General features: G+C 38.0%; 1 protein-coding gene across 1 annotated transcript; it reads right to left on the bottom strand.

The window, feature by feature from the left end:
- Positions 1-330: 330 nt before the first annotated feature.
- LOC141388970 (protein Cep78 homolog) lies at positions 331-18,095 on the bottom strand. Its single transcript, XM_073959889.1, has 7 exons — positions 17,778-18,095; positions 17,402-17,712; positions 17,145-17,332; positions 9,218-9,569; positions 8,708-9,158; positions 8,341-8,647; positions 331-1,063 (listed from the first exon to the last, which is right to left on the bottom strand). The coding sequence occupies exons 2-7, from the start codon at positions 17,682-17,684 to the stop codon at positions 515-517; spliced, it is 2,130 nt and encodes a 709-aa protein (XP_073815990.1). The 5' UTR covers positions 17,685-17,712; positions 17,778-18,095; the 3' UTR covers positions 331-514.
- Positions 18,096-22,644: the final 4,549 nt, after the last annotated feature.

Here is a 22,644-nt window from a genome sequence, read left to right on the forward strand (position 1 = left end):
TCACAAAAGAAGAGGGATGCGATAAGGGGAAACAATTATCCGCTTGAGTTGCTAATATCAAATATCGTCTACTTGTATGACTATTAGCTAGAGGGTCTTCAAATTTATTAGAAGTAATGCTCGAAGCGAACCAATGTGTGGCAAGTAAAAAGAGCCGAGTCATGAAAATATTTTGAGCTTATGGGTAAGAAGGGAGAAAGGGAGCTCCTTCACCTCAGCTCTCTCCTAAAAGCTAAAGTATTTTCATGTGTTATTTTCAGTGTCTGGCACAAGAGTAGGGGGGGAAGTAAGTACCATCAGATTCACAATAATGAATTTTACCAGGGTCAATTAGTATTTTATCAATATTTATACAAAATAGGTTTATTTACATCGCTGTTATAAGCTAAATCGGGTATCTGTTGATATTATTGATAGTTGCACAGACAATTTTCATTATATAGTTTACCGATTAACAGCACTCTCCTCTGAACAGGGTATCCAATAGATCCTCCCAAAATGTTCGCCATGGCTTTTAATCATCACCCAAACCGAAGAATAGCGAACGTGGAGATTTTTCCCGTTTCACAGGTCTTCTACCACTTGAATATCCGTCAATTTCCGCTTGTTCTTGATCACCTTGGTTACAACTTCTTGGGGACATTGGTATCGGTGTTAAAGGCATTGCTGGTGATTTTTTACCACGTCTTATGAATACCTTTAACGGTTGATAGCTATCCATCAAATCTTGGCGCAAAGTATCTGAATCTGTAGTAGTATAATTAATTTCACTATTTATAGATCTGGGAGTTGCCATCGAGATATCATCCAATTCTAATTTCTTTAAATTTGTATTGACATAATGATTATTGTTTTTGTGAAGATTATTCATTAAAATGTTGTTGTTGTTGTTTTTATCTTCATTGTTGTGGTTGTTGTTTTGTAGGAAATTAACGTTATTCTTTTTGGCGCTACGCAATTGCATTCGGGTATTTATAACCGTCGATACTGTACTGGTGCGACTGGTATTATTGGATAGCGTATCGCCAATGTTACTCTCAATCTGAATGCCAGTTATGTTGCCCTGGAAAAATATACGAAAAAGTAAAGTAAATTGGATACTGGGTAGAGACTAATATTAAAAAAAAATCAAAATAATTCTAATTAAGAGATCAGACCAGGGACCGTCGAAAGATACCATACCTTAGTTCTGTACGACAAACCAAAAGTTTGTACTTGTATTTTGAAAATGATCTGGCTTAATCCCATTATTGTTGTTTTCATATTTTAAAACAACTAATTTATTAGTAGAGAAAATTTGGCAGGCAGGGAAGACTATAGTTTCGATTCTCGCCACAGAATCTCATCAGTTCCCTTGTTTCTTGTTTGTGGATATTCGCCACCGAAGTTATTTTTCAATAATTTCTTCAACAAAAAACATTTTATACCCAAACATCAATCGTCAGCTCGAAGTATAAGCGTGACCAAAAAAAAAAACTTCCTTAGAAACCTCACACAACCCTAACGAAAGTGTTTGCAAAACAAGACAACCTTCTCCACAGTTATTTGTCGTTTTCCTTTGGACACTGTGTATAAAAAGTTCTTTATTGGTGGTAAATGATGAGGAATTGTGGCGAAATCTGCAACTATGATCATAAAGGTTGTAAAGAATGGGTGTTTAGATGATGCTCAGGTCTTAGTGGCCTCGGGGTTGCTGCTTGCTGCGCCACAGTATCTCCAACTTTGTCGTCGGAATCATCGGCGTCGTCGGAATACGAGGCACCCCCGCAGTCTCCTCAACAACAACAAACGAAGCATCTAACACCCCAAAAATGCATCATTCCTGCAATTCAATTGCAACGGTCTCCCGAAATAACATAAAGGTCGTCGCGATCCAGGAAACAAGGCACGTCGTCACCTGTAGCTTGTAACGTTGCGATGATAACAACGTTTTGCGGAAGGATTCTACAAGAAGTGGAGGAGGAAGACTTGCATTCCTTAAACACCGATCTGTCCAGAACAGACCTATATCGCTTGAGCTTGACTCTAGTGACCCCTTTATAGAATGTATGGGGTAGGAAGAAAGTGTGGGTTTGCCGAAGTATAGTTGCTGAATGTTGTACATACCACCAATGAAAGGCTGCGCCTTGTGTTATGTACCCGACATTAGTTCGCTATTGGAGGGCAATAACCGTCTGGTGCTAGGGGACTTCAATGCTCATCACGAGCTTTGGCATTCCGTCTTATGCAAGGACCAGAAAGGTTCAGCGCTGGTCGAGCAAATAAGTAGCAAATTTTACACGGTGAATGAAGACGCTCCTACAAGGATAAGAGGAGATTGCCACAAGAGATTGCCGCAACACATCAACATTGTGGCACCAGGTCTAATAAATGACATGTCCAGGCAACGCGTCATTTCCCATGGCTCAGACCATCTTCCACTCATCGTCTCCGTAAACAGACCACCAGACTTCATAACCTCTGACCACCGAATTTGTCTTAATCATTGAAAAGCTGATTGGCTAGGGTTCAGAGGATTTACCAATCATCGCTTCAGAGAGTTGTCCATTCCCTCTTATCCTCGAGTAGCTGAGAGAAATTTCCGGGACATCATCACTGCTGTAGGCGCGGGCTACCTACTAGCTGGTTGAATACCCAAAATCACACCAAAAATCCCAGCAGATGCGACGAAGCTAACAAAAGAGCGTGATGAGCTTCGTCGTACGAACCCTGAAGACGCAAGAGTTAGAGAACTTACTCTTAAAATTAACAGGCTAGTAGGCGAACATAAGCGGAACAAGTAAAAAAGTGTCAGTCGGCTTTGCCGACAGATATATACCCACAGCCAATGTGAAGTGAAACTTTCACCTACGGACAGATCGAATGTATTTAAGGTCTCTTTAGAATTTTGTGGCCCTTTTGGCCACAATTAATTAATTAACTGCACTAAGGCACAAATGTTGAACCTTTGTGGAGGAGGTACCCTTAGGGAGGACCGATATGAGCCATTTTAGAAGTTAAAATACATTTTGACAAAATATTAGGAGATCCAAAGTTTGGACCAAATTGGTTGCCCCATTCAAGTGATATCGTCCTAGCATGTTAGTGACATTTTTTAAATATTGGGGAGAAGTACTGAAAGTTGTGGACAGGTATTGCCCCGTGAAACTAAGTTTGGAACAAATCGGTTGAACAGTTCGAGAGTTATCGTGCTCTCCGACATCCACATATGGTGACATAGGGATTTTTAACACCTTTCGGGCTGTTTTACTAAGAAATATGGACTTGCCCCTGAAAAAACCTTTACCGTCGTAATGGAGGTAGCGAATGCAAATCGCATCAACAAAAATCAAAGTGATTCAAGGGCAGGTTTTAAAGTGAACTTATCCGAAATTGTGTGTGAGAGTTACCAGAAGGAGTACACAAATATAGTCCATATTCGAACCTGATCTATATCTGGTATATATATATAAGGATGTGCAGGATTACATCGGTCACTCCACAATTTGTCCGAACATTTTTGAACTTTTATGTGGGAGGTACCTGAAGGTGTGGAACGATATGGCTTATCTTCGAATTTAAACTAAGTTTGGACAAAATATTACGAAAGCCAAATTTTGGATCGAATCGGTTGATCCGTTCGAGAGTTATCGTGAGCACCAGCCAGCCAGACAGACGGACGGACATTGCTCAATCGACTCCAAATTGTCTGAAACACATTTCGTCCAAACATACTTGGGGTCTAAACCATTATTTCGATGAGGCACATTTTGCCCGTATGAAAGTGTATATACCCTCGTTAGCATAAATACTGAGGGTATAGAAAGTGGTTAGCCCACCTGAAGAAATGCGACATTGGTACAGGATTAAGTTAATTGTGGGCAACAATTACATCACTCACGAATCCGGGAAAGAAGCATGATAGAACGGCTGTTATTTTTAATGGCGTGAAAGTAAGTGATCCTAAGAGGTGCGCATGTTATTTTTACCGGCAGTTTATAGGTCACCCCGAGAGTGATAGTGCGAAGAGGAAAGTGCTACGCCGTATAATAGCCGTCTCAGCCTGGGGGGTACCACCATAATTTACGACGGGCGATGCTGCAGACTTCATCCAAAACGCAAAATCATCCAAAGCGTTGGACCTACACGGAATCTCAATGATAATGTTTAAGCATCAGCATGAACCCGGCGTTGAGAATTTATATTTAACAAGTGTCCTCAATTTGTCGTTAGTCACCCATATTGTACCAGAATCCTGGAAAGTTGCCAAGTTGCCCGGTTCCGTTACTGAAGCCAGTCAAAAATTCCAGCAGAGGTGAATTGTACAGGCAGATCTTCCTCTTGCCGCCAATAGCAAACATTTTAGAAACATTACTCCTCATATCGAATGCTTTCGATACCGTCAACCATGCCAAGCTGTTCGAGGATATAGAGAAGACTTCCCTCCAGTCGTGTTTGAAACGTAGGATAATCAAATATATGTGCGGACGCCAGTCGTTTGTTGAATTGAGAAATAAGTAGTTCAAAACCCGTAGAGTGGAATAGGGAGTTACCCAAGGCGGGGTGATATCTTCGGAACTGTCCAACCTCTAACTTTCTGAAATTCCACACCCTCCAGACGGCATAGAGATCGTAATGTATGCGGATGATTATGCAATCTTGGCGTCGTTTCCTATCGTCGATATCAGTTCTTCCTTCTGATTAATATGAAAATATCCCCCCGCTAATTCCACTGCCACACTGTTCACCCCTAAACATATTGGTCGATGGTGCCTTGATTCCGACCACAAACTACCGCCAAAATATTGGGTGTAACGTTGGACAGAACATTTAGGAAGTCCGCGCAAGCCACAGCTATTTGCTACAAGGCCAGAAATAGGAACAATATTCTCTAGTCGTTGGCCGGCAGCACATAGGGTGTTGACAAAGAAGCCTTGTTTACATGTTATCTAGCAATATGCCGATTATGCGATCTTGGCATCGATAGCAGTTCTTCCTTCTGATTTATATGAAAATATCCCCCGCTAATTTCACTGCCACACTGTTCACCACTTGGACGGCTTAAATGGGACCCCCCTAAACATATTAGTCGATGGTGACCTGATTCCGACCACAAACTACCCCCAAAATATTGGATGTAACGCTAGACAGGACGTTTAGGAAGTCCGCGCAAGTCACAGCTTTTTGCTACAAGATCAGAAATAGGAACAAGATTCTCAAGTCGTTGGCCGGCAGCACATAGGGTGTTGACAAAGAAACCTTGTTGACATCTTATCTAGCGATATGCCGGTCTGTGGTAAGCCCTGCGGCGCCAGTGTGGTATGCGCTACACAATGGAAGAATGTTCAAACTTGCGAGAATGCCGAACGGAGGACTGCAACACGGTGCCTCCTCATGACACCAGTGAACCAACTTCGTGAGAACACACACACAACAATATGTTTTCGATGCGGTACCTGCTTAGGTGTTAACGCCATGAGCATCCCTGTCAGGATCTAGTCGACAGGGTTTCCCATACCCAGGCACGACAGGAGAGATCTTCCAAAGGTATAAACGAGAACCTCTGGATCAACGAATCTATCAGGCAGGCTTGAATAGCATTCATACTGATGTAGTTGCCGCAGAAGAACGTCAACTGTCAAGGCGGACGATGCAACAGCCTCAATACATATTGGCCCCGAATTGATGCCACGGTACGTAACACATGCCCTGTATGTGTATTGAGACCACAGAACACTCTGCTTTTGTTTAGCTTCCCAGCTAACCCCACTCACCTCTCGCCTGAGTCTTTATTCTTATGGATATCAAAGGTCACCATGCTCACCATATCCCTTCTTATACCCTCCACCGTATTATGGAGTGGTATATTAAATTTGTTTTTCCGTTTGTAACGCATTGAAATAATTATTTGCGACCCCAGGGAGAAATTCTGAGTCGATCTATTAATTTCCGTCCGTCTGCTGTAATCACTCTACCATCCACAAAAATGGAGATAGGACGCTGAAATTTTGGGAAGATGCGTCTCTTGTTTGCTGGTAGGTTAAGTTCGTTTGTGGGCTATATCGGTCCACGTTTTGGTATAGCCACATATAACGGTACCACCCGATTTCAGGTATTTTGCATTTTTTTCACATCTTTAGACCGATTAGTTATAATTTGACATTTAGGGTTCCTAGTGGCCAAAAAACTTATATTCCAGATATTATGGGGATAGGTCCACGTTTCGATATGGCCCCCATATAACGGTACCTCCCGACTTTCGGTATTTTTAGGATTTTTGCTATACTTTTTGATCAAACTAGCTGTAATTTGACATTTGAGGTTCCCTGTGGTCACATAACTTCTCCACCAAAAATCGTCAACATAGGTCCATGTTTTGGTATAGCCCTCATATAACGGTATCTCCCGATTTTCGGTATTTTAAGGATTTTAGCTAAAATTTTTAACCGAACAAGCTGTAATTTGACATTTGAAGTTCTCAAACTTCTTCACTAAAAATCGTCAGCACAGGTCCATATTTTGGTATAGCCCCCATATAACGGTATCTTCTGATTTTCGGTATTTTGAGGATTTTAGCTACATTTTTGGACCGAACTACATGTAATTTCACATTTGAGGTTCCCAGTGGTCACAAAACATCTCTACCAAAAATCTTCAACATAGGTTCATGTTTTGGTGGCATCCATATAACGATACCTCCCGATTTTCAGCATTTTGAAGATTTTAGCTACATTGTATGACAGAACTACGCGTAATTTGACATTTGAGGTTCCCAGTGGTTACAAAACTTTCTCACTAAAAATTCCTTTCGGGTTCCGGCAATTTGAGAATTTTAGCTGTATTTCTTGATCGAACTTCCTGTAATTTGATACAGTTTCCAATATAGGTCCATGTTTTTGTATAGGGTCCATATAACACTATCTCCCAATTGTCCGTATTTTGAGTGTTTTCCAAACATTTTTTGACGTAACAACCCAAACAAAGGCCCCCGTTTTGGTATAGCCCCCATATAAGGTACCAGCTAATTGAATACTATAGCCCTGTTCCAGAACTAAAAAGTTTTTACAATTTTTACCACCTTTACACATTTTGCGTTCCCGTACACAAAATTTATATGAAAATCGTTTACGACTTTTACCACTTTATAAAGTACCGGAACAGGCCAATTTTTTAAATTAGATTAGATAATTTAGGTATTTGGGTTATCAGAGGTCGAACATTTTTTGCACCTAAAATTGTGGGCAGGAAAGAAATTATTATTCTATTTTAGTTAAGAATATTTTATGGTGGAGGGTATAAAAGGTTTGGCCCAGCCGAACTTAACGACTTTTTACTTGCTTTTGGTCCAGATCTCTTTCCCACCATTGTTTCGGTCCTTATATCTGAACCGTGTGAAAGCTGATTCGAAGGATTATCTAAAAAACTAAATGAACTCGGAGTAAAATATCTAACAAGGGTCTTCAATCTACAGTTATCCACCCTTATTGCGCCCGAACTCTGGACATTGAATCCAGGGAAGGATATAACAGAGGCGAATATATAAAGCCAATTTCCCTTTTATCACAAGAACGAAGATTCTTCAGGCACAACTCATCAAAGATTTTAAAACAACAATAGGGTAACCTTCTTAAACTCTACCTGACATGATGATAATTGTCAAAATTCAACTTCAAATAAAGTTTTGTTCCCCTCGTTGGATCGGCGCATTGATTCCAGACCTCACATTCTCGAAAATCGGTATTGGTGAATTAATTATGGCTTAAGTTGAGTTTAAGCCTTAAGATCGGCACCAAATTTTTGCACAAGTAGCTCTTGTTGACCTGATCACAAATCAGTAAAACATTTATGAGGGAAGTCTATACTTTCCGAGATATGGACCTCCAATTTTCGAAATTTCGCTTGTTTAAAGGCCGGTAACTCAGAGAAAAAGTTACAATAAAAATGTCGAAGGGTGTATATCTCGGAAACCAACAATTAAGAAAGAACATACCGGAAAACCCTAGAAACCACCTGTATCTCAAAAAGTCAAAAATGGCGTATGGAACACTTAAACATGACACCGACGATATTACGAAAACCCAACAGATCTGATTCGTATCCAGAATCATGGAAAAATTGGCTACCAACTTCAGGGTTATATTCGTTTCTTTTGTGTTTTTTATGTCAAAACAGCCAAAAAAATTAATAAAAAATGTTATTAAATTTAACTAAATTTTATATTAAAAAAATAAAAGTAACGAAAATAAATAACTACAAAATATATACCACTATTTATCTCTATCTCTAAAAATCTTTCCCCAAATCATATGACCATAAAATATTATAAATTTCTATACGAAATTGTAAAGCATCAAAACTTACATCACTCTCATTGGAAAATTCATGATCCGATTTGGAGATTTTACGTTTGGCAGAGTCCTTTGTTGGTGATTCGACATATTTCATTTCACTTTTAACTTTACGAACTTTGTGGGATTTTCTTGGCGCCTTTGGTGTTAAAGTTTGTTCACTGGCTTTGGAGGAATTGCCATTAAAAGGGATTGACATTTCTTCATATTCCTCCGCCGAGATATCCTTTGAGTGGTTAAAATGGGTTTGTTTTCGGCGAGGAGTGGCTTCATCATTACTTCCGGCAACACTGTTGGCCAATTTTTGAAAGTCATTGCGCCTTAAAGAAGAAGTGAGATTTTATTAGGACTTAACTATATTATACAACGCTACTCCTTACTCCCTTATAATCGATTGCAAAGATTCATCCTTGACCAGCACATATCCATCGGGTATTTCGGCATTCATTTTATTTTCCAATTGACTTTCATAGGCCAAAATTTGTTGATTGAGTTTATCATTTAATTGTTCGGCCTTTTTCCTCAACATTCGCTCAAATTCTAACTGTTCTTCGAGATTTTTTATTTGTTCCTTAAGTCCTGCAATGGTTATCTTCGGACGTTTTATCATTGTACCATTAGGTCCTGGAACGAGTTCTTGATTTCCCTGTGCCAACAACAGCTGATCTTCGTCTTCTTTACCCAGCTGCTCACGTATGCTACGCTGTAAAAATTTGCTTATACCCGCATTACCTCTAACATTAAAATCAATGATATAATTATTTAATTCCAAGCAATCGAGTATCAAATTTGCAGCACGATCGGTAAGGCCACAATTTTCCATATCAATCACTATTTCGAGAGAACGTCATGGTTATTTGCCCTTCCAAAGGTCATTGATTTTCACTTACCCTTTATCCACACATCTTCTTTCAAAACCTCAACAATGGGTTTGATGCCATCATCACCTATTTGAGGATTTCGTGCCATTGTCAAAGATCTTAAACCTGGCATAGTATCGGGGTCTACATCTCTATACCGTAGGGATTTTTGCCAACCCTCAGTATAGCGACTAATTTTTTGTATTTTCACCATATCGGCCACAAATTCCGCACCTTTCGTTGTCAACTCACATTCAGAAAGATTTAATTTCTCCACATTCTCCAAATATTTTATGGTGTTACAAATTGCCTCGCAGCCCTTATCACCTATATTGGATCGTTGAAAACTTATCTCGTTTAGACTTTCATTGGACGATAGAGCCTGAAAGAGAGAATTAGGAAAGGCATATAACCGCTGACCTTTATTATATACAGAGCATTAATACATATGTGTTGAAAACCTAGTTTAGAATCGATCATGACATCAATACACTTCATCTTGTCCACTTCTTAGAGGTCTGGTGCAAGGGGACTTCAATGCCCATCATGAGCTTTGGCATTCCGTCCTAGGTAATGACCTGAGGGGTACAGTGCTGGCTGAGCAAATTTAATTTATAGCTCCATGTTTTGCACGGTGAATGAAGACGCTTCTACGAGGTTAAGAGGAGATTGCCACAGCTCGCCGGATAATACCATTATGGCACCGGGTCTGATAAATGCAGTATCCTGGCAACCCACCATTTTTCTTGGTTCAGACAACCTTCCTATCATCATCCCCGTAATCAGACCACCAAACTTCACACCCATCTTCATAACATCTGACCGCCATACATTGCAGAACCGTTGGAAAGCTGATTGGCAAGGGTTCAGAGAATTTACCAATCACCGCTTCAGAGAGCTCACAATTCCCTCAGATACTCGGGTAGCCAAGAGAACACTCCTCGTTGAGTACCCGAAATCAGTTCTAATTTCCCAGCAGAGGCGACGGGACTAGCAAATGAGCGTGATGAGCTTTGTCTTTCGAACCATGAAGACACAAAAGTTAAATAGCCTTGCACTTCAAGTCAATAGGCTAGTAGGCGAACATAAGCGGAAAAAGTGGCTAGACCGCCTGAGGCATTGCAACATTGGTACAGTATTAAGTAAATTGTGGTCATAGGTTAAATCGCTTTCGAATCCGGGAAAGGATGGTAGAATGGCTATTAGTTTTAACGACGTGACAGTAACTGACCCAAAGAGGTGCGCGCGTTATTTAAGCCGGCAGTTTATAGAGCACACCGAGAGTGGTAGGGCGAAGAGGAGTGTGCTACGCCCTTCCAGACTAGGAGGTACCACCAAAATTTACGAATTAGGTTGTTGCAGACTTCATCCGTAATCCGCGAAATCATCCAAAGCCTTGGTCCCGCACGGAAATTCAATGTTTAAGCAACTCGATGAATCCGGAGTTAAGTATTTAACAAGTGTCCTCCTCGTTAGCCATCGCTGTTGTACCAGAACCCAGGAGAGTTGGTAGATTGGTACCTGGCAAGGATGCCAGCAGAGGTGAATCGTACAGGCCAATTTCCCTTCTGCCGCCAGTAGCAAAGATTCTAGAGACACTACTCCTCCCGACGATGAGAAACAGTTGTCCAACATCAGTATGGATTCCGAAAAATGCACAACAGCATTACACGCCATATCCACACATATCAGTCGAGGACTGAACTAGAGAAGGCCGTGCAACCGAACAGTTATGGTGGTTCTTTACATATTGAAGGTTTTCGTTAATCACGCCGAGCTGTTGAAGGATATAGAGAATCAACTATATATACTAATCCAATATACACTCCGTTTCATGTCAATAGCACATTTAAAATTACTTTTTGTTACTTCATTTTAGTCGATATCCGTGGAATAACCTCGGGGATGTTTATATATCTTGGTTTGTAATCTTATGTAGTATCTTTCAACAAAAAGTTTGGATTCGACAACGTACCGTTATAATTTTTTTAATTTTTTTTTCAAAAAAACAAACTTGTACGGTTTAAAGTGTTTCATCGGAATAGCACATTCTTTAATAACTTGAGTAAAAATGCAAATTTTGAATGCTTCTGCTACAATTCTTTAAAATTGGAACAAATAAAAGTTATTTTAAGTTTAAAACGCTAAAATTGGTCGAACTATGACTTAATACCGGGGAAATAAGACCTTATAAAAGCTGTGGACTTTAATTGTCTATAATACGTTAAAAATTTGGCATAAGTTGGCAGTTTCTTGTCAGATTTATAAAGATTTAATAAAAAATGAATGATAGAAGACAAATGGTGCAAAATAATAGGTTTGTCCTTTTACGTACTGAACTTTACTGAACATTGTTTCTTCAGTAATGTTTAGCAACATTTCAATTATACAATTGTCAAAACTTTACTGAAGAAAAAATGTTCAGTAAAGTTCAGTACGTAAAAAGACAAACCAAAACTTGAGCTTCTACTGAAATTTGGGTACATTTCTTTCTGAAACTTCAAATTCCTATGAGTCCTATTGCATAATAGGGTTGAATGTTGGCCTTACGATAATTTAACCGTTAAAATATTGGGCGATTTTTATTCCTCTAGGTCTGAGCCAATATACTATTAAGAAAAAAACAGATCCTCTCTATACACAGAAAGAAACTAGGTCGATTTTCTGAGGTAACTATAATGAATATTATAAGGAAAAGCAAGTAGTCATTTCCCGAAGCAAATAATCATTATTTGCAGGTTTCCGATGGCAAAACCTATTACTTCTTGCATCTCCGGAAAGAGAAGAACTAAATAAATCATGAATACTGCGGAGTTGATCGCCTCATGGAATTGAAAGGTATAAAATATTGATGTACTAAATTTACGAATATTTCCAGTTTATGCCTGCTCCATAAATTCAAACTATTTTCTTTCTGTGTATAGGAAGGATGTGGTTTTTTCTTTATAGTATATTGGCTCAGACCTAGAGCAATAAAAATCGCCCAATATTTTAACGGTTAAATTATCTTAAGGCCAACATTCAACCCTATTATGCAATAGGACTCATAGGAACTTGAAGTTTCAGGAAGAGATGTACCCAAATTTCAGTAGAAGCTCAAGTTTATTTTGCACCATTTGTCTTCTATCATTCATTTTTCATTAAATCTTTATAAATCTGACAAGAAACTGCCAACTTATGCCAAATTTTTAACGTATTATAGACAATTAAAGTCCACAGCTTTCATAAGGTCTTATTTCCCCGGTATTATGTCATATTTCGACCAATTTTAGCGTTTTAAACTTAAAATAGCTTTTATTTGTTCCAATTTTAAGGAATCGTAACAGAAGCGTTCAAAATTTCCATTTTTACTCAAGTTATGAATGAATGTGCTATTCCGATGAAACACTTTAAACTGTAGAAATTTTGGGCTTTTTGAAAGAAAATTAAAAAAATTATAACGGTACATTATCGAATCCAAACTTTTTGTTGAAAGATACTTCATAAGATTACAAACCAAGATATATAAACATTGCCGAGGTTATTCCACGGATATCGACTAAAATGAAGTAACAAAAAGTAATCTGAAATGTGCTATTGACATGAAACGGAGTGTATGTGCGGACGCCAGTCGTTTGTAGAATTCAGAAATAAGAAGTCCACAACCCGTAGAGTGGAACAGTGAGATCCCCAAGGATAGGTGATATCTCCGGAACTGTTTAACCTCAACCTTTCTGAAATTTCACACTCTCTATTCGACATAGAGATCGCAATGTATGCGTCGGTCCTATCGTCGACGACATACGTGATAGGTTAAATGTCTACATAGATGACTTAATATATTTCTTCCATCTGAGGAATATGAAAATATCGGCCGCTAAAACGCCCCCTGAACATATTGCCCTGATCCTGATTCTGAACACTTACAACCCCGATGTATTGGATGTAACATGCGACAGCATGTTTAAGTTGTCCGCACAAGCCACAGCTATTTGGGACGAGATCAGAAGTAGGAACAAGGTTCTCATATCACTGACTGCCAGCACTTGGGGTGCTGACTACGTTTCTTATCAAGCAATAGGCCGGTCTGTGGTAAGCTTTATGGCGCCAGTGTGGTGTGAAAGAATATTCAAACCTGTCAAAATGTCGCACTAAGGGCTACAACATATCCATGGTCTGCCATCTACATAAGGAGGTGAAGATTCTTCCACTAGAGCTACACAGCGGCATGCTTTCGTTGCAGTACTTGCTCGGGTGTGGCCGTGAGAGCCATCTTAATCGCCATATGGTCTATAGGACCTACCCTCCCCCACACAGTCAAAATAAACATTTAAATAGCAACAAGTAAAAAACGTTATGTTCGGCCGGACCGAACTTTTTATACCCTCCACCGTAACATAGTTTTAATTAAAATGGAATAATTAGTTTCCTTTCACAATTTTAGGTGGAAACATTTTACGACCATGGATGGATACCCCAAATGCCTAAATTATGTAATCTAATCTAAAAAATGTGTTCAGCCAGGTGAAAGGTACCGCCTATGGGGCTATATAAAAGTGTCTACCTATCTTTACAATTGTTGGTGGAAAAGTTTTATAACTACAGGGAACCTTAAAAGTCAAATTACGGGTAGTTCCGTCAAACAATGTGGATAAGGACTTCAAAATACCGAAAATCAGAAGGAACCGTTTTATGGGAGCTATACCAAAACATTGACCTATGTTGACGATTTTTTGGTGAAGAAGTTTCGTGACCACTGAAATTCAAATGTCAAATTACAGCTAGTTCGATTTTTGGTGCTAAGTTTCATGACCACAGAGAACCTCAAATGTCAAATTACAGCTAGTTCGGTTAACAATTGTATCTCAAAATCCTCAAAATAACGAAAATCGGGAGGTACCGTTATATGGGGGCTATACCAAAACTTGAACTTATGTTGAAGATTTTTGGTGGAGAAGTTTCGTGACCACTGAAATTCAAATGTCAAATTACAGCTATTTCGATTTTTGGTGTTAAATTTCATTACCAAATTACAGCTAGTTCGGTTAAAAATTATTGCTAAAATTCTCAAAATTCCGAAACTCGGGAGGTACCGTTAAATAGGGGCCTTAACCAAAACATGAACATATGTTGAAAGGAAATGTTTTGTAATCACTGCGAACCTAAAATATAAAATTACAGGTAGTTTGGTAAAAAAATGTAGCTAAAATCTTCAAAATACCGAAAATCGGAAGGTACCGTTATATGGGGGCTATACCAACACATGGACCTATATTGACGATCTTTAGTGGAGAAGTTTCGTGACCACTGAAAACATCATATGTCAAACTACAGCTAGTACGGTTAAAAATTGTAGCTAAAAACCTCAAAATACCGAAAATCTGGAGGTACCGTTATATGGGGGCTATACCAAAACATGGACCTATATTGACGATCTTTAGTGGAGAAGTTTTGTGAACACTGGGAACCTCAACTATCAAATTACAGGTGTTGGGTTAAAAATTGCAACTAAAATCCTCAAAATACCGAAAATCGTGAGGTACCATTATATGGGGGCTATACCAACACATGGACCTATATTGACGATCTTTAGTGGAGAAGTTTTGTGAACACTGGGAACCTCAACTATCAAATTACAGGTGTTGGGTTAAAAATTGCAACTAAAATTCTCAAAATACCAAAAATCGGGAGGAACCGTTATATGGAGGCTATACCAAAACATGGACCTATCTTCATGATTTTTGGTGGAGAAGTTTTGTGACCACTGGAAACCTCAACTGTCAAATTACAGGTAGTTTGGTTAAAAATTGTAGCTAAAATCCTCAAAATACCGAAAATCTGGAGGTACCGTTATATGAGGGCTATACCAAAACATGGACCTATTTTGACAGTTTTTGGTTGAGATGTTTTGTGACCACTGTGAACCTTAAATATTAAATAACAGTTACTTTGGTAAGAAAATGTAGCTAAAATCCTCAAAATACCGAAAATCGGGAGGAAACGGGCTATTCCAAAACCTGGCCCTATCTTTAAAATTTTTAGTAGTAGTAGAAGTAGTTTTTTGACCACTGGGAACCCTAAACGCGGGCCCATATAGCCCATCTTCGGACTTGACTATGGAGAAAAGACACTCGGGTGCAAAAAATACAGCGTTCTAGCTCAATTATTGTGGACGCTAGAGTGATTACAAAACAGACGGACGGACATGGATATATCGACTCAGAATTTTATCCTCATAAAGAATAAATATACTTCATAGGGTCGGAAATGTGTATTTCAATTCGTTACAACCAGAAAAACAAACTTAATATACCCTCCATACTATGGTGGAGGGTATAAAAAATTTTAAGAGATGTTTTGTGACCACTGTGAACCTTAAATATTAAATTACAGTTAGTTTGGTAACAAAATGTAGCTAAAATCCTTAAAATACCGAAAATCGGGAGGAACCGGTCTATTTCAAAACCTGGCCCCATCTTTAAAATTTTTAGTAGTAGTAGAAGTAGTTTTTTGCCCACTGGGAACCCTAAACGCGGGCCCATATAGCCCATCTTCGGACTTGACTATGGAGAAAAGACACTCGGGTGCAAAAAATACAGCGTTCTAGCTCAATTATTGTGGACGCTAGAGTGATTACAAAACAGACGGACGGACATGGATATATCGACTCAGAATTTTATCCTCATAAAGAATAAATATACTTCATAGGGTCGGAAATGTGTATTTCAATTCGTTACAACCAGAAAAACAAACTTAATATACCCTCCATACTATGGTGGAGGGTATAAAAAATTTTAAGGGTTTTTAGGTTTTCGGATTTATCTTTTGAAAACGGTTGGTCTTATCAAAAAGTGGCTAGATCGAATATTGTAGACAGTTAAATTATGTACATGTTTGGTCCTTATAATTTTTTCCTAGAAGGAACCATGCTTGAGATATAGCTGTTCTAAAAACACATCATTTTTATGCACATATGTATAAGGGAAATATGCACACTTTCAGTCGAACCGGCTAAAATAACTGTGGTTACCGGGTCTTACCGTTTTTCAGAAAAATCAAAAAAAAGAATGAATAATGCCTCCAAAAATTACCATTGACCCCGAATTAGTTTTTTTTGCACACATGAGATCGATGAGGAATTTTGTGGACATTTGTACATTGTTTCTTATGGTAATCCCTAGCACTCCACAAAAATTCATCTTTGTGGGAATATTTGCTATTTCGCCCCTATATTGACTGTGCTATTAGGGACCTTTTTAATATTGAAAGGGAGGTCCAACGATACAAGAGAGAACATTCACACAGATGTAGTCGCAGATGCCATAAACAACTATTCTGTGAATATGGTCCTTGGAGAGCATCCCACATCTGTCGGAGCGTCAGCTGCCACGACATACCAAAGTAGTTTTTTATGAATTTTGATGAAATTTGGAATGTGTGACTGTATTCGGTGTAGAAGTAAATGTGTCAAATTATATCGAAATCGGAAGATTTCGTACCAAACACGCTATATACATATGTCCGATTTCGATGAAATTCGGAATGTGTGACTAAATTCGGTGTAGAAATAAATGTGCCAAATTATATCGAAATCGGTTCAGATTTGGATATAGCTCCCATACATGTACATTTTACATCATATTGACACTTTCCTTTCTGGTTTTACTAGTTTTTGTTGTGCACTGGACATGAAATTATCACATGTTTATTCCTCTTCACACGGTATGCGAGATCAGTAATATAGGCCAAGAACAAAACCTATCAATATTGGCAACAATTGCTTCAGATTTAAGTGGATTTTTGGTATTTTGTGCAGAAAAAGGAAAAAACTAGCCAATTAGGACGAAAGTGTCAAAAGCGTTAGCTCTGGAAGTATTTTTTAATGATCCGATTATTCTTATGGTATCCAAAAGGAAATAATGATTTTAAGATCTCAAAAATCGAACCCAAAATTAAACATAAACGAATCGCAACATACCTTTGCTAGCGCTTCAATATATTTCTCATTCAGCGGCAAACCTTCAAGTATGAGCACCCTCAAATTCTTGTTGTACTGAATGCAATTTGAAACCGCCTCCACGACACCGGAAAATATAAACTTGGTAAAGAGTACTGGTTTTTGGCGAAACAGACGTGCTTTCTTTTCCGTATCCAAATGTTCAAGAACTAAAATGTTGGAGGTAAAATTTAAAACATATCCAACAACATAAAATCTATGTCCTTCATTTCACTCACCCATTGGAAAAGTTTTGCGCATGCGTATTGCCAATGTTTGTAAAACCTGATCATAATATAGCGCCTCCACAATCAACAACCAATCGTTGACATCTAATTTATCGCCATAAAAATCCAATGAAGAGGTGCAATTATTTTTCGCCTTAATATCCGTTAAGGGTGTATGATTTTTAGCTCTACACAGCTCCAAATAACGAAAATGGAAAGAACGGCAACGATTGGCTTTTTTCGATGATGTGACACTTGATATATCACGTAATTCTAAATTGTTGAATTTCGGCATGGTTTGTGGTGGTGGTGGGGTGGGGTGGCTATGAAATGATAAGAAGAAACTGGTTTCATAAGGATACCCTTTTTCGTTCGTTCCTTGACTTACATCCTTTTGGTTTTCTGCTTGTATGTGGTGTTATTGCAATATTCAGTTACACTTCCGTTTTTTTCTCTGTTAATTCTTCCACTATTAGAGGAGAGGCTTTGTGCACGCGTAGTATGTCGTCGGTCTTTTACACCGAAAGCAATAAAAAAGTTGTGTTGGTTTCTTTATGTCTTGTATAGACTTTAATAGAAGTTGGCTGGATAATTTTGAAATTGTATTGTGTTGTTGCTTTATTTATTTATTTTTTTTATTTTTTGATTGAAAATATCCGGCTAGTTGTGATATCTAATAATCACACACGTTCTTACTGTTGTTTGTACAAAAACTTATTCGTGTCGTTGTCAGTTAATGAGTTAAATGTGTTAGCGGTTTCTATTTAAAACCAACATGTTTAGGCTCTTGTTCGGCCTATTTCAGGAATTCTTGTAAACCAGCAGTACATGAAATAGTTTAAAGCAATTTAATCGTGAGAATGTACATTTCTTAATATAGTTCGTTAAAGTGCACATCGGGTTTTATTTGTAGAGCGCCATACTGTACACATGTTCTAAGTTAAGTTAGCTCGAAATGAAATATTTGTAAAAGCCATCATAGATATGTATTGACAATTTGTAAGAATCGTTACAAAATCAAATTAACCATCAGAAAAATATAAGGATGATAAGAACGCAATACTAAATAGCAGCCGTTCCAATCCTGAAAATGCATCATTTTTGAAATTTAATTGCAATGAACTCCGAGATAAGATTGAGGTGCAGGAAAATAAGCTCAACAACAACAGCTGTAGCTTACAGTGTTGTGATGGTTACAACGTACTGAGAAATGATCCCACCCGAAGTGGAGGTAGGGGATTAGCTTTCCTACTGCACAAGTCTGTTCAATGCAGACCTACATCGCTTGAGCCTGGCTCCAATGACCCGTACATAGCAGTCAGGGGTGGTACTGCCAAGGTAGAGTTGCTTAACGTATATATCCCGCCGATTAATAGGTGTACTCCAGGTTATAGGCCTAACAATAGATTTTGAAAAGATGTTCAGTATTTTGAGGGTTTTGCTAAGTTTTTGACTAAAATACGTAATTGGACATTTGAGGTTACCTGCAGTCACAAACCATCACCACGAAAAATTGTCAACATAGGCCTATATTTTGGTATAGCCCCCATATAACCTTCCGATTTTCGGTATTTTCACGTCTTTAGCTAAAATTTTTAAACGATATAGCTGTAATTTGACATTTAAGGTTCACCAAAGCCGTCACCAAACTTTTCCACCAAAAATTGTCCACATAGGACCATGATTTTGCTTAGCCCCTATATCACTGGATCGGGAAGTAGATTTTAGGTATTTTGAGGATTTTAATTAAATTTTTGACCCAACTACATATGTACATGTTATTTGACATTTGGGATTCTCAATTGTCACAAAATTTCTCCACCAAATATTGTCAACATATCGACACCTCCAAATAATAGTATGCTAAGTCTAAAAAGTGAGTTTTGCAGGAGAAGCTCTCAAAGTTTGGAATTTTTTTTAACTACAGTACTATGCTAAGTCAATATTTGTTTATAACTTCTGTTTGGATTGACCGATCATTACCAAAATTAGACAGAATTTAAGTTAAAGGACGTTCGACACCTCCAAATAATAGTTTGCTAATTCTGAAAAGCGAGTTTTGCAGGACAAGCTCTAAAAGTTTGGAAATTTCTTTGACCTTCAGTACTATGCTAAGTAAATATTTGTTAATAACTTCTGTTCGGATTGTCCGATCATTACCAAAATTTGACAGAATTTAAGTTAAAGGACGTTAAATATAAAAATGTAGAGAACTTGAAAACATGCTAAGTCGACTTAGCATACTATTATTTGGAGGCGTCGATATGTACGTCCACATTTTCATATAGCCCCTATATCAAGGTACCGCCTGATTTAAGAAATTTGTAGATACATTTTCTGACCTAATTTGGGAATTTGGGGTATAAGTGGTCGAAAAAGTTCTCCACCTAAAATTCTGGACAGGAAAGAATGCTAATTATACCATTTTAGTACAGAATATTTTATGGGCCAACTTAACGATTTTTTGTTTGTAAATTTTAGATCATTGGATAACTATAAAAGTCCTCTTCCCTCTATACAAGATCTCAAAAGTTTTACTGTCTATAGATTACCTATAAAGCCCTTCTGATCTTCAAGACCTCAAAAAGTCTTCTCTCCACAGGGGACCTATAAAAGCCCTTATATCTATACGAGACCTTAAATGGTCCTCTATTCATAAGATACCTCTTAAAATCGTATAGTTCCGCAAGATATGTCAAAAGCTCTTCAATCTATAAAAGAACACAAACGGCTCCATGGGAGCCCTTTTCTATCCATAGAAGGCCTCTATAAGCTACTCTATCTATATGGTTTAATATTCACACATGCAAGACCTATAAGTTCCAGAGGAGACATCTAAAAGCACTTTAATCTATAAAATACCTCAAAATTTATTCTATAGGAAACCTCGTCCATGCTTCTATGTATACAAAATCAAAAAGTTTTCTCTGCATAAAAGTTGCCTTCTTTCTATGTAATGCACAATACAATGCCTTTAAAAGCTCTTCAATCTCTAAAGAGACCTATAAAGTCTTCTATACAAATTAACAGAAAATCCCCAAAATGTTGAGGACCTCTACAAACGTTTTAAGGACAATGATCTACGAATATGCTCGTGGAACACGTACATATGTTCCCAAAAACATCACCGAAGGGAGACTTCTCTCATATCAATGAGCGCATCCAGATTCATATTAGCTCAAAGATATGGGTACTTCTTTTTGTAGCCGAGTCTTAACGTCGTGTCTTAACCCGCCACTTGTAGACTTATGCTTAGGAATTTTTTCCACCGTTTTGCCTGGCCTAAGAATTGAATCGAATTGCAACACGCACCCACATTCAAATGTTGCAGCCAGTTCGTGCACTGGCGAAGCAACTTCATGACTACAAGACCGGCATTAATGTCATATATGAAATCCGATGGACAAAGTAGAAATCCACACAACCAATACCTAAAGGCCTCGACACATATGCGGCTGGCTTTCTGGCTGAAGTCATTTCTGCTAAAAAAATAAAGACCAGGTTCGACCTAATTCAAATATGGTTCTGACATTTCTTTATTCCTTTCCCAGAAATGACTTAAGCCAGAAAGCCAGCCGCTTATGTGTCGAGGCCCTAAAGGTGACGCATTAAACCAAAGCTGCCATGAGACCAACTGTGGTAGCCCATGCCCCGACCGAAGGTAAGGACGATCAAATCAAATATATTTTTACAAGCGACTTAAGAAAACGTACATGGGATAATTGGAAATGAAAATATTTTTGGTCTTCCATAGTGAAACATCCGATAAAGGAATGAGGCATGATGGGCTTCACTGCGGCAAGGAACATGGCAATTAGCAGCACCAAGATTATATACGCATAAGTCTACTTCCCATCGCTTATATTAAGCGTATTATGCGAGACTAAAGCCTATGGTAAATGAGACCTGACAAATTCACCATTGCACAGTGTTTCCGCCCGTGGACAAAAATCAAAAAATTTATGACGACAAATTTGATTGTAACTGAAATAAATATTCTCTAAACACATCAAATTTTTAGCATTCTGTAGTATTTTTATTTTTCAATTTACAGTGGTAATATGCCAAGTTAAGTTAAGGAAATTGTGATTTGTATGTGGTGCCTTAAAATCGTAAAATACATCCGCAAATCATTCGAAGATTATAAATGAAATTATAAAAAACTGAATAGGTAAATGAACAATTTCCAAAATGAAACTTGAAGGTGATGGCAGTGACAATATTTTTCCAAAAAACATACATATGTATTCATAATTCGTTTTCTAACTTAATTAAAAATGGATTCTTAGTAAATGACTTTTTTGAGTTTTACTAACGTTGACCCCATTTGGGCAACTCAATATTGTTTGTTTTTTGTATGTGGGAGCTATACCGAATCGTGGACCTATATTGGAAATTTTTTGCAAGGAGGTATGTTTCCTCAGAACTTAAAATGCAAAATTACAGCCAAATCGGTTGGCTAAAAATTTGGCTAAAATCTTCAAAATACCGAATATCGGGAGGTACGTTTATTAGGGGGTTATACCTAAACGTTGACCTATATTGAGCATTTTTTGCAAGGAGGTATGGTGTTCCATCCAAAGTCGAAATCCAAAATTACAGCGAACTCGGTTAGAAATTCTGGCTAAAATCGCCAAAATACCGAATATCGGGAGGTACGTTTATATGGGACCTATACCTAAACTTGAACATATATTGAACAATTTATGCAAGGAGGTATGTTGTTCCCTCAACACGAACTGCAAAATTACCGGTACCTTTATATGGGGCTACTTCCAAATTTGGACCTACATCCACTATTTTTGTTTTCTATCTTTTGGGCTCGTTATAAAACTACGTATAGAAATTTCAAGGCGGTAGCTCGATTAGAACTTTTTTTGGCACTCCTTTCCAAACAAGATCTTTTTGGTGTGTTTGGTTTGTCAGCGCACTTTGGCGCAACAAATTATAACATCAACAGTCATATTTTGTCAAAATAAAATAATTCTTCTACTTTAAATTTTGAAACATAAAATAAAAAAAAAAACTTGTACAATATTTCTCATAGTCTACGGAGGCAAAATGAAAACATTGAAATTTTTGTGTATTTCAAAACCAACACAATAACAAAATGTATTTGTATGTGTGTGAGCAGGCCTACTGTAAACTCCGTAGAAAAGTCTTTTTGTTGTCTATAGGGCGGATTTTGGCAGGATATGTCATTCGTGTGATCTTTTCAAAATCCTGCTGGAGAAGATGATGCGAGATGCAGAAGC

The sequence above is a fragment of the Musca autumnalis genome, unplaced genomic scaffold (assembly GCF_047663935.1).
Source record: "Musca autumnalis isolate F117 unplaced genomic scaffold, ASM4766393v1 scaffold_1, whole genome shotgun sequence".
Classification (NCBI taxonomy): Eukaryota; Metazoa; Arthropoda; class Insecta; order Diptera; family Muscidae; genus Musca; species Musca autumnalis.